General features: G+C 40.8%; 2 protein-coding genes across 3 annotated transcripts in view; one reads left to right on the top strand and one right to left on the bottom strand.

Annotated features, from left to right (window-relative positions):
• The window catches only part of KAT2B (lysine acetyltransferase 2B), a 41,137-nt gene extending 36,259 nt beyond the window's left edge, over positions 1-4,878 (top strand). Inside the window, exon 18 of one of the 2 annotated variants that reach the window (XM_069860168.1) lies at positions 2,899-4,878. In XM_069860168.1, coding sequence (XP_069716269.1) covers positions 2,899-3,092 — 194 coding nt within the window. In that variant the 3' untranslated portion in view covers positions 3,093-4,878. The remainder of the gene's footprint in view (positions 1-2,898) is intronic. The other variant, XM_069860169.1, reaches the window with a different exon arrangement.
• Positions 4,879-6,661: 1,783 nt separating this feature from the next.
• On the bottom strand, positions 6,662-10,971 carry SGO1 (shugoshin 1). Its single transcript, XM_069860172.1, has 8 exons — positions 10,835-10,971; positions 10,557-10,753; positions 10,127-10,231; positions 9,618-9,682; positions 9,306-9,457; positions 7,906-8,742; positions 7,264-7,435; positions 6,662-7,016 (listed from the first exon to the last, which is right to left on the bottom strand). The coding sequence occupies exons 1-8, from the start codon at positions 10,968-10,970 to the stop codon at positions 6,875-6,877; spliced, it is 1,806 nt and encodes a 601-aa protein (XP_069716273.1). The 5' UTR covers position 10,971; the 3' UTR covers positions 6,662-6,874.
• Between the last annotated feature and the right edge of the window lie 3,051 nt (positions 10,972-14,022).

Below are 14,022 nucleotides of genomic sequence, written 5' to 3'. Positions count from 1 at the left end.
CAGTTGAATAGCTTACAGCTCTGAATTGCCAGGAGTATGATGATGTCATTTGAAATATATGACTGCTTTGTGACCTTTGTGAAGCATCTATAGTGTATACATGTGAAATCTTAGTATATGCAAGAGAGCCCTAGCAAGCTCTTAGATGGTGCAGAGGTCTAGGAACTTTTGGGACTGAGTTGGTTTATGTGAGTTGTACAAATATGTTCTTCTGTGCGGTAATTGGTCATTGCAGATCCTACTGGTATGTTAAAAAAATCTCAAGCCAAACATTCAGGAACACCTATGCATTTTAATTGCCTTGGAAAAACAGATTTAAGCTTTCTAAATCACATAGAGAAAACGTTTTTCAAAAGTATCAGTTTTTTCTAATGAAGTCTTAACAGTTTGCTCCAGTTTAAGTTTAGGAAAATGATTCATGCAATTGATTGTAAGATAACTTTTGTCTTTGTATTTTAGATCCACCAAAGTTATCTGAGATGGTTTTGCTTATTTATTTATTTTTATTTTTAAATCATGCAGTTATTATTTATACACAGGATTACTTGCAAAGGCAAGTACACAACTGCTAATAATGTTTTCTTTGCTTTTGACTGCTGGGTCATGTAATTTCAATGATGATTCAGTGTTGTCTAAACAGATGCTTGTTTTGATTTGTATTGCAGCAGATGGAAAACTGAATCCTGCTTCTTCATCATTGTTTATGCAATGATCACCTCCATCTTTCTGACTGCAGTTTCTGTACCTTTTAATGTTATTAGAGTTCATTGCAGGCTGTTAATCAGTTTCTCAGAGAATGAAAGTGGTTGTTCATATTGCTTTGCGTAGGCTTCTAGTCTGTGTGTGCCAGTTTGGCTTAATGATTTTTTTATATTGAACTTATTGTTTCCAAATAGCAAATATAGCTATACTTTATAAAACAGCAGCTGGTTTCCTGTATCTCTGACACAAATGTATTTTCTAGTAATGGAGAAAAGAAATGTTGACACACTCCCGTGGCAGATACTTCTCCATCTGCTTTTCTGAGCAGAACCTAGATATAGCTGGCTGTTTAATTTGAACAGTGGCTACAAGAACTTGCTGCCTGGGCTGGCAAACCCAAAGTAGGAATGTTGTCTGCCCTTTCATTATTCAGATACGTTACACTGAAGGTGGGGGCAGCTGCTCTCATTTTGGGATTAGTTTTGCTTTGTTTTTTCAGCTAAGGAACCCAGCACAGCTAAACCATGTTTTGATTCATGGTCAACTTCTGCTTGCTTTCTGCTCCCACTGCCAACATGTTTATACTGTACAAAATTGCTCAAACATAATTTCAGTTAAAAAGAAACAGCATTATCTTTTCTTATGCTACCACATACCAGTTACAACATTTACCTTTACATTTGCATACAGACTAAATTGTGCAATATTTGAGAGGTATGTAGATTTTTCTGACTGCCTTTGAAGGTCAGTTTTCATATATAAACTTTTTCCCCTCTATTTTAAAAGCTCTCTCAGATGGTTATTTTCAAGAAATATTGTTTGGTTTTTTTTTTCTTTTTCATCTGCAATACAAAAGCTGTATGGCTGAGTGATAGATGGAGCCAAATGTTCGCAGCCAGACGGTGTTTGCTTTAGGGTGAGCTGAACAGTCTTCTCAGTTGGATGCTATAATTAGTCAATGGATATCTGGTTTAGATGTAGGCACCTAAATTTCAGACTTAATGGAAGCTGAATGAGCCTTTGCTTTTTGCAAAATATTGCACAACACTAGTGAATGGCAAATTATATATCGTTGGAAGAGGAATTTGATAGCATCCATTTCCTTAAGGAATACCATCTTGTCAATTTGACAGTGTTTTCCTTTGTTTTACCAGAGTCAAATCTTCCTTAAAACAGTACAAACCCCAAAACCAAACCAAAAGTATCCTCAACAGGTTTTTAAAATGTTGATTCCTTTGCATTGGAGATCTTTGGTCTCTGCTTTCTTTGCAGTACTTGTTGGCAATAAGTCTTCTCCATTCCAGATGTTTCTGTTATGGTTTCACAAAAGTGCTGCTGAGGCCTGTCTCAAACATTGCTAAAAAAGTAGTTGTTAGAGCCTCTGACGTGAGGAAAGTCAAGGCAGCCTGCACACCTCCCACTGCTTCTACTCCTGTACTCATTCCTAGAACACTTGCAATATAGACAGAACTTCTCAATGTGTGATAGGAATTACTGGCAAAGCAGCTGTGTGGAGAACACTGAGATGATTTGCTTATTTTATGGATGACTGATTTTAGAATAAGGGAAAACACTTCTTAAAGAATGTTCTGTAAGTAAAGGTTTTGTTTGATGCATTGAAAGCAGGGGTGATCTGTTCTCACACGACTCAAAAAAGGGACAAAACTATAAACTTTGAAGATGTAATTAAAATGCATGTAAAGAGTGGAACAAATCTAATGTTTTTCCAAATCTGCAAGTACTGCTTGTAGTATAGGCAGATGTCTCTTCTCTGCTGCGTTTGCACAGAGGGGAGGATTTTAGGTCAACATACATGTTTTGTGATGTTTGAATTCTTTGCTTCTACACTCCTAAGGCCTCCTCCAATGGAGCTGACAACAGCTTTGCCTCACAGAGCAGTTAGTAGAGAGTTAGGGATACCTAATACCCACAGAACAGAAAATAACGATGCTTTAGTTTTTCAAAGAAGAAAAAAAAAAAAACTCTACCAAAAATCATTCTTACAGTGAAATATTGCTTAGTTCCAGGGGTTCAATGCTGTTGCAGCTACAAAGGGACTGTGCCTTAGATGAAGACAATAGGAATTCCAAACCCCAGCTTTGCCAGTTCATGTTAAATGATAAATCAGTCTAAAGGGATATTGCACACAAAAAGTATTTGAATCAAACGCTGTTAATCTATTTTTCTCCTGTACAGATCTCAAAACAATGAGCGAGCGACTCAAGAATAGGTACTACGTGTCTAAGAAATTATTCATGGCAGACTTGCAGCGAGTCTTTACAAATTGCAGAGAGTACAACCCCCCTGAGAGTGAATACTACAAATGTGCCAATATACTGGAGAAATTCTTCTACACAAAAATTAAGGAAGCTGGATTAATTGACAAGTGACACTGTGTTTTTTACAACCAAACAGTGTGCCTACTTTATGGGCAGAGGAAGCCATTATATGTCTGAATTGTGGGACTTTAAGATTTCAAGAAACATCTGTTTAATACTTAGCACTTTTAAAAACTATTTTAGTTTTGCAAACATGTATTATACTGAAGTTACAAAAATTATTTTATTAAAATGCTTTATAATGTATTTAATTACAGAAAAATTTTTTTTGTGTGCCCGTATGTTCATAACAAGTTTATTAGCTACAACCTCCGAAACCCCACAAAACGTGTGGGAAACTGCACGTTTGGGAATATGAAGAAAATTCCTAGACAACAGATGTTATAGCTTACCTAATGCAGTTCCTATTTGATGAAAGTCTTACTATTTTTTTCCAGTAAAAAAGAAAACAGTAAGGGAAAACAGCAGTTGGGGGATTCTGAAACAGGTGTAGAATCTTTTTATAAGATATTATTTTTTAAAAGAAAAACTCAGCTGGTTGAGAAGCTGTGAGAGAAGAGCAGCCAGTTCTGAAAAAAGACTGCCTGTAATCTTTGATAGATGCAAGTTTTTCTATTTGTTTTGGGGTTTGATAAATATTTTACCTGCAAATTGTAATCTCATAACCACTACTTAAAAAAAAAAAAATCTGGCTAGATGTGTAATGTCATAGTGACTTGGCTTATGCAGGACATAAGTACCCAAAATAACTTCAGATAATGTGATTCGCATATACTAGACAATTTCAACTGGCTTAGTAAGAGTTAAGGTTTTGATGCACTTCTTGATCCACCCTATTTACTGCTCTTCACTGATAAATTCTCTAGATTACTAGCAGAGATAAGACAATTGTACACAAAGGAAGTCAACATGTGACAGCTTCTAGCTTATATACTTAGCTCTGTGGTAAACTGGATTTTCTACCAAGCTTTATTGTAAATGCTTATTAACTGTGATTATCTAGACCCAGGAACACGTTAGCATTTTACAACTCATGTGAGTATATCTTCAAATTGAGCGCTTATATATATATATATTTATATATATTATATATATATTGCTGCTTACACTACATTTAAGAGGTACAACTAACTTCCTAGTGGAGATCAGTACAGGCCAAAAAGTTGTCTCTTGACATTTTCTAATTAGTTTGTTATAAATGCTTTTGTGAAAAACAGATTTAACTTTCATTCTTGGTGTTTTATATTTACGGATATTAACACTGGTAAAATTCAGTAGTTATAAGACTGAAAAAAACTCAATCCTGCACTGTGTCAAAGAAAATATTCCTGCAAAATGCCTGTGCAATGTTAAATCACAAGTTGATTCAGCAAGTAGATGTCAGGAATTACCTGGAAGTAGTAAATGTGGTACACGAGGTATTCAAAATGTTAACACTAGACTTGCTGTAGTGTTTTGTATGAGATTAGTCTGACCTACATTTGGATCTATAACAAAGGTACAGTGAGTATTTTTTTTTTAAATAGCCAGTACTGGATGCTATAATCCTGTTTTGTAGATTGGGCCTACAGATGCATCTGTTAAGCTTGGTATCCTGTGAAATTTTCTTATTTTCAGAGTAGATTTTCTTATTGTCTTTCAATCAGATTGTCTCTTCTATATTGAAACATTTGTTTTCTAATTTAAGAATTAATATTTTCATAGATACTGTGCAATAAAGTTATGGTAGGATATGTGGTTTTGCAAATGCTTTAACAGCTGATGAACTTTACATTTGTAAAATTAATATATTGTACTGGTACAGAATAGTTTTAAATTATATATGTACAAAACCCGACTTGTTTTTGTCTCTTCATTAATTAGTTCTTGCACTACAACTCTACACTCTGAAGCAATTTCAAAACTGAACATAGTGAATCTATGAGTGCAGTCAGTGCATCCTCCAGGTGCACCAGAAAATACACAACATCCCCCAAAGTTCCTTGGGAGCATTTAACTGGATGGAGTGCTAAAATGAGTTGAGAATTCAATGTGGAAAGCTCTGACCATTCCAAGTAGCACGCCCAGCTTCCTACTAATTGAGCTGCAGTGCTGTTACTCCCCTCTCATTATCTCAAACAATTTCGTTTGAAAAATTTGATTTTTACCTCACAGCTTGACCTTTTCTCAGTTTTGGCTACTATAGTCCTCTGTTCACAAAGCACTATAAATAGGAGCAGATTACATTTCACGTTTAGCTTGTCCTTACCTGCTCTCACCATGTTGTTATACAGATGGTAAACTTATTTTGCATACTATAAACAAACCCTGCACCAGTCTTAATACCTGACAGGCCCTTAGAGAGTATGAAAAGATTTCCCCCCCTCCTGTGTCACATCAAATGTGCTGTTCAGAAGGCAGCAAACAGTGGTCAAGAGGCTTAGTCATTTTCCTGGACACTTCTAGGAATATCAGTTGACTCGGACACCTTCCTGCAGTTGTGATGCAACTGCAGAATTCCTCAAGCTTACTCAGTCCAAAAAATCCTCAAATCTAGCACCTGTGCCTTGGGCTGCTCTGTTGTCCCTGATAAACAGCTGTTACAGGGTGAGTTTGCTGAAAGAAAAGAGCACTTGAAGTTAAATCATTCTCTTCAGTACTACAGGAATTTTAAGGTTGAGTTTCAGTTTAGCATCCAAAGGCTATGTCATGAGCAAATATTTTCAAACATTCGGTAGCTGTAGCCTGTATTATTACTATTCAAAGTCATGTAACAAGTTACCAGTAAAGCAGTAATCAACACTCTACATTTTTATTACAGAAAGGGAGAGATCTTGCACCTATTGAAGTAGGACAGATGAGACAGGTAATCTTGAAAGACGAGAACCTGTATTTTTGTATTTTCCCATGATTTATTTTGAACGTAGCTTTCTTTATCCATAAATGCTTCTCAAGCAAAGGAAAGCTAGTTTGAGTGCTCTGTAGCCTTGAAGTCTTGCCAGATATTTTGTAATAGTGGTGGTCTTCTAGCCTACTGCCTATTGTGGTACCAAATGGTACTAGCTTAGATGTGGCAGATCATCTTCAGGTAAATGTATGTGGCAAAGCAGGGCCAAAATTCCATAAGAGCAGTTTACATTCCACCAATGCAGAGCCCTCTTCACTCGCCTTCACAGATAACCAGATAGGAACAAAGCAAAAAAAAATTAGGTTTACTAGACCCTGTGTTCATAACAGTACCAACCCACCCTGAACTGCTGCTTTTAAGAGCTCCAGATACATAATCAAATCACAGCTGGTAATCTTGCTTCCAACCAATGCTTATGCCATATAAGGTGGGGAAGGAGTACACTAGCTTGCATTGCTACCCTTGAAGAAAATAGAGAAACCGTGCAAAACCACTAACAAACTCTGAGCTATTTCTGAAAACTAAGATATTTATTATAAGCTTCAATATGAAACTACAACCATTACATAAAGAACAAAAAAACCCTGTACAAACATGCTTATAATAAATTTGATCTTAAGTGCCTGCAATTCACCTTTGCCAACCGCTGTGAGATCACATAGGGTGCAAGTCATGAAATTATGTTCAGCCTCTTTTAAACGAGTTATTTTCAATATATTCCTACCAAAAGAGTTTGAATGGAATCATCTTAGTTAATGATGGAGAAACTACTTCTTTAAAAACAAGTCACTGGATTATAAACAACTCCCCTTAGTTCTAATGTCCTTAATGTTAAACACAGAAATAATTGCATATTTGTGTAAGATATTGTACAACAATAATTTCCTGGATGAAAGACTTCCTTTCTTCATGGAGTAAGCACAGTTTTCCACCATGACTGGAAATCTCAAAGAGAAACAACAAATTTCTCATTGTATTTTGGCAGAGCTTCTTTCTTGATAGAACGACGTTTAGCATCTTTTTTCTGCTTGAAAATTGGAGAATTCAGAAAATTTATATCTGTGAATGGATCTCCTCTCCTGAGTTTCCTGTGGAAAAAAAAAAAAAATCCACAAACAGGGAAAACTGAGTCTTGCTGCCCACATCACTTAAAACACTAACTTTCAACTAGTACTTTCAATTTCACATGAACTATTTTGTATTACTAACATCAGACCTTTCTTTGAAAGTTTTGGCAAGAACTTATTTCTGATATTTAAATAATCCCCTCAAATCTTCCATTTGATGGACTACCACAAACTTTATATCAAACCAGAAAATAAGACAGACACGTACCCTGCAATACTTGGTTCTTTATAGTTCACAGTAATAGTACAGCTGCGCTTGCGTTTTGGAGATCGTAGCCCTTCATCTTCTGGGACAACAGTTGCATTCCCAGTGCTTGGGAGCAGTGAAGCAGTATTGGTAACATCACAAAGATGACCACGAGATGGCTCAGAAGGCTGCCCTGTGAAAAAATTTGGCAAGCAACACAATTCAGGCAAGCTACTTTAAAAGAGAATATCAGTGAACATACTAGACGTAAAAAAACCTCTGAGCTATTACTACTCATCTTCCTACTTAAGAGGATCAACAAATATTCAGCTTTTTAATTTGGAAAAACTGACACTAAACAGTGCCAGGCAAAGTGTGACTTGTTACTCCACTTCTTTCTCAGTTTACACTCTTGTTCTCCTCTTTTTCCTCATCTAAAATATAGTATTAATTCATTGTTTACTAATTTCTTAAACAAAATATATCTTTAATTCCAATTTCTGCTGAGGAAAAAATAAAAAGGCAGACAGAAGAATGAATATAATGATTTTTATGATGTTGCTCAGTATTTACAAGAAAGCTAAAATAAAAGAGTCTAAGTTCCTTAAACAGCATTATCTCCGAATAAAACAAAATCAATTACAGAACACTTTCTACACTTACTAATAGACTTGTCACTTGATTCACTGCTCTCAGTCTCTTTGTGGAGTTTCTGCTCATGCTGCACCAAACATCTTTTGGACCTTGGCCTTGGATGGAGTGGCAACATATCTTCTTTGTCCACTGAACTTTTCTTCTTTTTTGATTTGCTCTGGTAAGGCTTATAGAGACTATCATCTGAATCTTCTTCAGTATAGCTTGACTCACTTGTACTAGCTTCAGATAAGTCGTCTTTGTCATCCACACCAATATCTGTGTCATTCTCCTTTTTTTGTCGAAAAGGTGTAACATGGACACGCTCTTCAAAATTGAAGTCATAAGCATCACTGGAACCACCGAACAAATCCAACTCTCTATTCCGTCTTTTTTTTGGTCTCTGTCTGGAAGTATTTTTAGGACATTCCAGTTTTCCTTTCTGTTGTTTCTCTTTCCTTACTTGAGAGACTCCTCTGCTTTTACACTCATGTTTTCCAAGATCAGAATTATTGTCTAAGTTGGACTGTGCACATTCAGAGTCTATCTGTCTCAACACCAGCTCTGAACCTACTTTGGTTTTATTCAATGGAGAAATATCTGAATTTATGTTTTGCATAGTACACTTCTCTAGACTTTCCTCAAGTCTAATTTCATCATCGTCTTGAGAAAGCTCTTCTATTACATCACACACTTCTTTATGGTCCAAGATACCAGTGCAAAGTTCATGGCAATTTCTCATCTCTGAATAGCGAGGCCTGGAGGACACACCTTTTGGTAACACATTACCAAATGCATCCTTGCTACGTGAAGAAATATTTCCATCTGGACAAGACAGGGTCAGAACTGGAAAATCAGATGTTTGTCCTTGTAACAGAAGAGAAGAAGTCATATTAAAGCTAAATACGTATAACCTGTTAAGGTATCAACCTGTCAAACATCAATACTATTCTTAGAATCTTCTCCAAAGATTTGAATAAACTAGTAATTGTCAGTCAAGATAACCTCTCTTAAAACAGCTTCCAGACAGAAAGCGGTTAAGTATATTACATAAAGATTTTCCTCTAAACAGTTCTGTTTGGAATAGTTATCTAGAGGTCATTTACTTCTCTGAGTATTTTGCTTTGTTAACAACTGTTGATTTCATAAATGATGATGTATGACTAAAGATGGACTTCACTCTGTTGAACAGTTTGGTAGACAATGAAACTAGATTGCAGGTATGCAAAAGCATTTGCAAATTCCTCCCCCATTTTGCTAGGCATCTTCATTCAAAAAGTTTACCAGTCGCCAACATTAGCATCTAACCTTTATGATGATAAGTGGAAAATTAATTCACAGTTGCTTCAAAAGAAGTAATTACATTTTAAACTCATACATTTTTTTTCTGAATCAGAATACAGCAATGTCTGATACTTTGATTTAGTTACCTTTATCTGGAACTATTTTGATAAATGAAATGGCACTGTCAGATTCCTCCCCATTCTCTGAAACAAAATAAGACAGCCCATTTCTTTTGCTATCAACCTCCATCCCACTTGGAATTACTTGATGACCTCCATTGGTACGGTGTAGAGGTCCCCTAGAGAAAATACAAAAGGTAGTAATTACTCAATAGCAATATATATTATGACAATGAACTACTTCCCTACATTGCATTTCTTCCCTTTTTCCAGTCAGAAAATTAAGCTTACTGTAACAGAATTTTCAAATATAAATAGGTATTAATAAAAGATACTTACACTGAAGCTATTAGTCCTGTGACACTGAAACTGTTTTCAAGAACTGAAGAAAGCCCATTCTGACTCTGTCAACAAAATAAATTTTACTGTGACTAAACAGCAGAAATAAGCTTGCACCACATATAAATTTTAGACATCAGTCAAGATACCCCCAGAAGGGCCAAAGGCCTTGACTCTTTCTTTCTGTCTGGCTAACACAAGGAGCAGTGGGATCTCACATAATGGGCTTCTGCAAGTCAGTACTTTTATCACCAGCCCAGTCATACAGATAGTGAAAAGGAGAAGGAACTGTGAGAACGTACAGGGAACGACACCGAACCATATAAAATCAGGCTGCCCCTATCACCACGTAACAGAGCCTCAATTCCACTAAATGTTCCCCCACAGTGGGACCTCATGTCATACCTCTAAACTAAGCCTCAAATTTCAAAAACTGTGTGCATTGACAGTGGAAGGAGTAAGGGGGGGTTTAATAAAAATCCTGCTTCCCAAGAGGAAAAGATACTTACTACATCTGTGGAACACAAGTCCTTTGCTGGGCCAAGGAGATCAATCGAGTTCAGTAAATTCTGAGAAACTTTTGAAATTATCTCCTTCAAGGCAGATAGTCGATTCTAATTGACAAAAGAAGGAAAACTACACACTTAATGTTAAACTCTCATATTAACTGCCAGACTAATAACTCTCACTACTATTATGATATGACTAAACCCTGAAGGTACCCATGTCAAGTATCTCCAACTGTGGCAAAAGAAATGAAAATCGCAAGATAGATTTTAATGAAAGAAGAAAGAGTAGACGGGAAAATATATTTGGTTAGCGACCAGATTAGAAGAAAACATGAAAAAAAATCTATATATTATTATTTTATGAAACAGTTGAACATATTAGTGAATTTTTGTAGACTGTGATATTCAGCTTCATGAAGTCATTCAATACCTCAACAAGTCCTTGTGTTTGCATGAACCTAAGATTTCTTTGCAAAAGAAACATCTGAACCTTCAGATCGTGGTAGTCTTTCCTTAACTGGAGGATGGTATCCTCAGCATCCTTCAGCTTGAGTTTTGATTCTTGCAAAGCCTGAGCTAGAGCTCTGTTGTTGGCTTGGATGTTTGTTCTTTGCTTGGAGCTGTTGGCTGCAACAGAACAGCAAGTATTTCAACTTAGTATAAAGGAAAAAAAAATATTAAAACTATTAAGATATTTAAGCATCTTACTTATTGTTTTGCACTTCACAGCAGAGAACTGGCTCGTTTTACTGAACTTTATCAATTTCTGACTTCTTTTCTCTTTCATTCGCTCTTTAATATCCTGTAGACTCTCTTTGAAGGGCTTTTTCAAGTTTTCAGCCATTTTCTACCTTTAAAAATATAAAGGGTGAACAATGCATTAAGCTGCTGCGGCACAATAGTCCCCAACGCCAAATGAAAAGGAACACTGAGAGAAGAGTAAAGCTCATGGTATTTTCAAGTTGCATATACACAGAAGGGACCCACAAAAATAAACAGAGAGATGACTGTTTTCAAAACAATCCTTGCAGCATACCTACTACCGCTACTGCTGACTATTATATTAGGTGATTCTTCCCCTCCACTCTGCTCTCATGAGACCCTTCCTGGAGAACTGTGTCCAGTTCTGGAATTCCCAACATATGACGGATATGGAACTGTGGGAACAGGTCCAGAGGAGGGCCATGAAGATAATCCGAGGGCAGGAGCATCTCTGCTATGAGATCAGGCTGGGGTTGTTCAGCCTTGAGAAGACTCCAGGGAAACCTTATAGCAGCTTTCCAGTACCTGAAGGGGGCCTACAGGAAAGCTGGGGAGGGACTGTTTACAAAAGCATATAGTGATAGGGCGAATCATAGAATAACCAGGTTGGAAGAGACCCATCAGATCATCGAGTCCAGCCATTCCTATCAAACACTAAACCATTCCCCTTAGCACCTCACCCACCCGTCCCTTAAACACCTCCAGGGAAGGTGAATCAACCACCTCCCTGGGCAGCCTGTTCCAGGGCTCAATGACCCTTTCTGTGAAGAATTTTTTCCTAATGTCCAGCCTAAACCTCCCCTGGTGGAGCTTGAGGCCATTCCCTCTTGTCCTGTCCCCTGTCACTTGGGAGAAGAGGCCAGCGCCCTCCTCTCCACAACCTCCTTTCAGGTAGTTGTAGAGAGCAATAAGGTCTCCCCTCAGCCTCCTCTTCTCCAAGCTAAACAACCCCAGCTCTCTCATCCCCTTCACCATGAGGGGCCATGGCTTTAAATTGGAGGGGGAAAGATTTAGACAAGGCATTAAGAAAGAACTCTTCATGATGAGGGTGGTGAGACCCTGGCACAGGTTGCTCAGGGAAGTTGTGGCTGCCCCATCCCTGGAGGTGTTCAAGGCCAGGTTGGATGGGGCTTTGAGCAGCCTGATCTACTGGGAGGTGTCCCAGCGCATGACAGGGGAGGTGGAACTCGATGATCTTTGAAGTCCTTCCAACCAGAACCATTCTCCGATTCTACCCAAACCGCAAAACGCGCGGTGCCCGCGGCGAGGCCCGAGGCCTTTCGACACCCTCACGGGGGCGGGGCGGCGGGGAGCGGCGCGTTTGTCCTCCGGGGCCCAAGGGGAGCCCTCCCGGCGCTTCCCCCTTCCCCCGACCCGCCATACCTCCTCCGAGCGGCGCTGCCGGCCCCCCCGCGACACACGGGAAGGCGCCGCCCGGGCCCCAACGGCAGCAACCGCCGATACTCGCGCCCCGCTCCGCTCCGGGACGTTCGAAAACAGCCGCCGCGCGCTCGCATTGGTGGGAAGCGCCGCGTGACGTCAGTGCGCGGGCGACGCCGTTGGCTCCCGGCCCCGCCCCCGCCCGAGGCCCCGCCCCCCCGGCAGCGCCCATCCAGCTCCAACCCCCCAGCCGCGGGCACAGACACCTCCCACCAGGCCGGGCTGCCCAAAGCCCCATCCAACTTGGCCTTGAACGCCCCCAGGGATGGGGCAGCCGCAGCTTCCCTGGGGAACCTGTGCCAGTGCCTCACCTAGAATCATAGAATGACCAGGTTGGAAGAGACCCACCGGATCATCGAGTCCAACCATTCCTATCAAACAGTAAACCATTCCACTTAGCACCTCGTCCACCCGTCCCTTAAACACCTCCAGGGAAGGTGAATCAACCACCTCCCTGGGCAGCCTCTGCCAGTGCCCAATGACCCTTTCTGTGAAAAATTTTTTCCTAATGTCCAGCCTAAACCTCCCCTGGTGGAGCTTGAGGCCATTCCCTCTTGTCCTGTCCCCCGTCACATGGGAGAAGAGGCCAGCGCCCTCCTCTCCACAACCCCCTTTCAGGTAGTTGTAGAGAGCAATGAGGTCTCCCCTCAGCCTCCTCCAAGCTAAACAACCCCAGCTCTCTCATCCCCTTCACCATGAGGGGCCATGGCTTTAAATTGGAGGGGGAAAGATTTAGACAAGGCATTAAGAAAGATCTCTTCATGATGAGGGTGGTGAGGCCCTGGCACAGGTTGCTCAGGGAAGTTGTGGCTGCCCCATCCCTGGAGGTGTTCAAGGCCAGGTTGGATGGGGCTTTGAGCAGCCTGATCTACTGGGAGGTGTCCCAGCGCATGACAGGGGAGGTGGAACTCGATGATCTTTGAAGTCCTTCCAACCGGAACCATTCTCCGATTCTACCCAAACCGCAAAACGCGCGGTGCCCGCGGCGAGGCCCGAGGCCTTTCGACACCCTCACGGGGGCGGGGCGGCGGGGAGCGGCGCGTTTGTCCTCCGGGGCCCAAGGGGAGCCCTCCCGGCGCTTCCCCCTTCCCCCGACCCGCCATACCTCCTCCGAGCGGCGCTGCCGGCCCCCCCGCGACACACGGGAAGGCGCCGCCCCGGCCCCAACGGCAGCAACCGCCGATACTCGCGCCCCGCTCCGCTCCGGGACGTAGTTATAGAGAGCAATGAGGTCTCCCCTCAGCCTCCTCCAGGCTAAACACCCACAGCTCTCTCAGCCGCTCCTCATAAGGCCTGTTCTCCAGCCCCTTCACCAGCTTTGTTGCTCTTCTCTGGACTCGCTCCAGAGCCTCAACATCCTTCTTATGGTGAGGGGCCCAGAACTGAACACAGGATTCAAGGAGCGGTCTCACCAGTGCCGAGTACAGAGGGAGAATAACCTCCCTGGACCTGCTGTTCACGCCGTTTCTGATACAAGCCAAGATGCCATTGGCCTTCTTGGCCACCTGGGCCACTGCTGGCTCATGTTCAGTCGCTGTCAACCAACACCCCCAGGTCCCTCTCCTCCAGGCAGCTTTCTAGACAGACTTCAGACTTCAGAGGTCTAGACAGAAGCGTGAAGAATTTCTTCCTAATGTCTCATCTAAATCTGCCCCTCTCCAATTTAAAGCCGCTCCCCTCATCCTATCACTACA

This window comes from Phaenicophaeus curvirostris, chromosome 6 (assembly GCF_032191515.1).
Source record: "Phaenicophaeus curvirostris isolate KB17595 chromosome 6, BPBGC_Pcur_1.0, whole genome shotgun sequence".
In the NCBI taxonomy this organism is placed as follows: domain Eukaryota; kingdom Metazoa; phylum Chordata; class Aves; order Cuculiformes; family Cuculidae; genus Phaenicophaeus; species Phaenicophaeus curvirostris.
The sequence above is the reverse complement of the archived record's forward strand: the minus strand, read 5'-3'. Positions and strand labels throughout refer to the sequence as shown.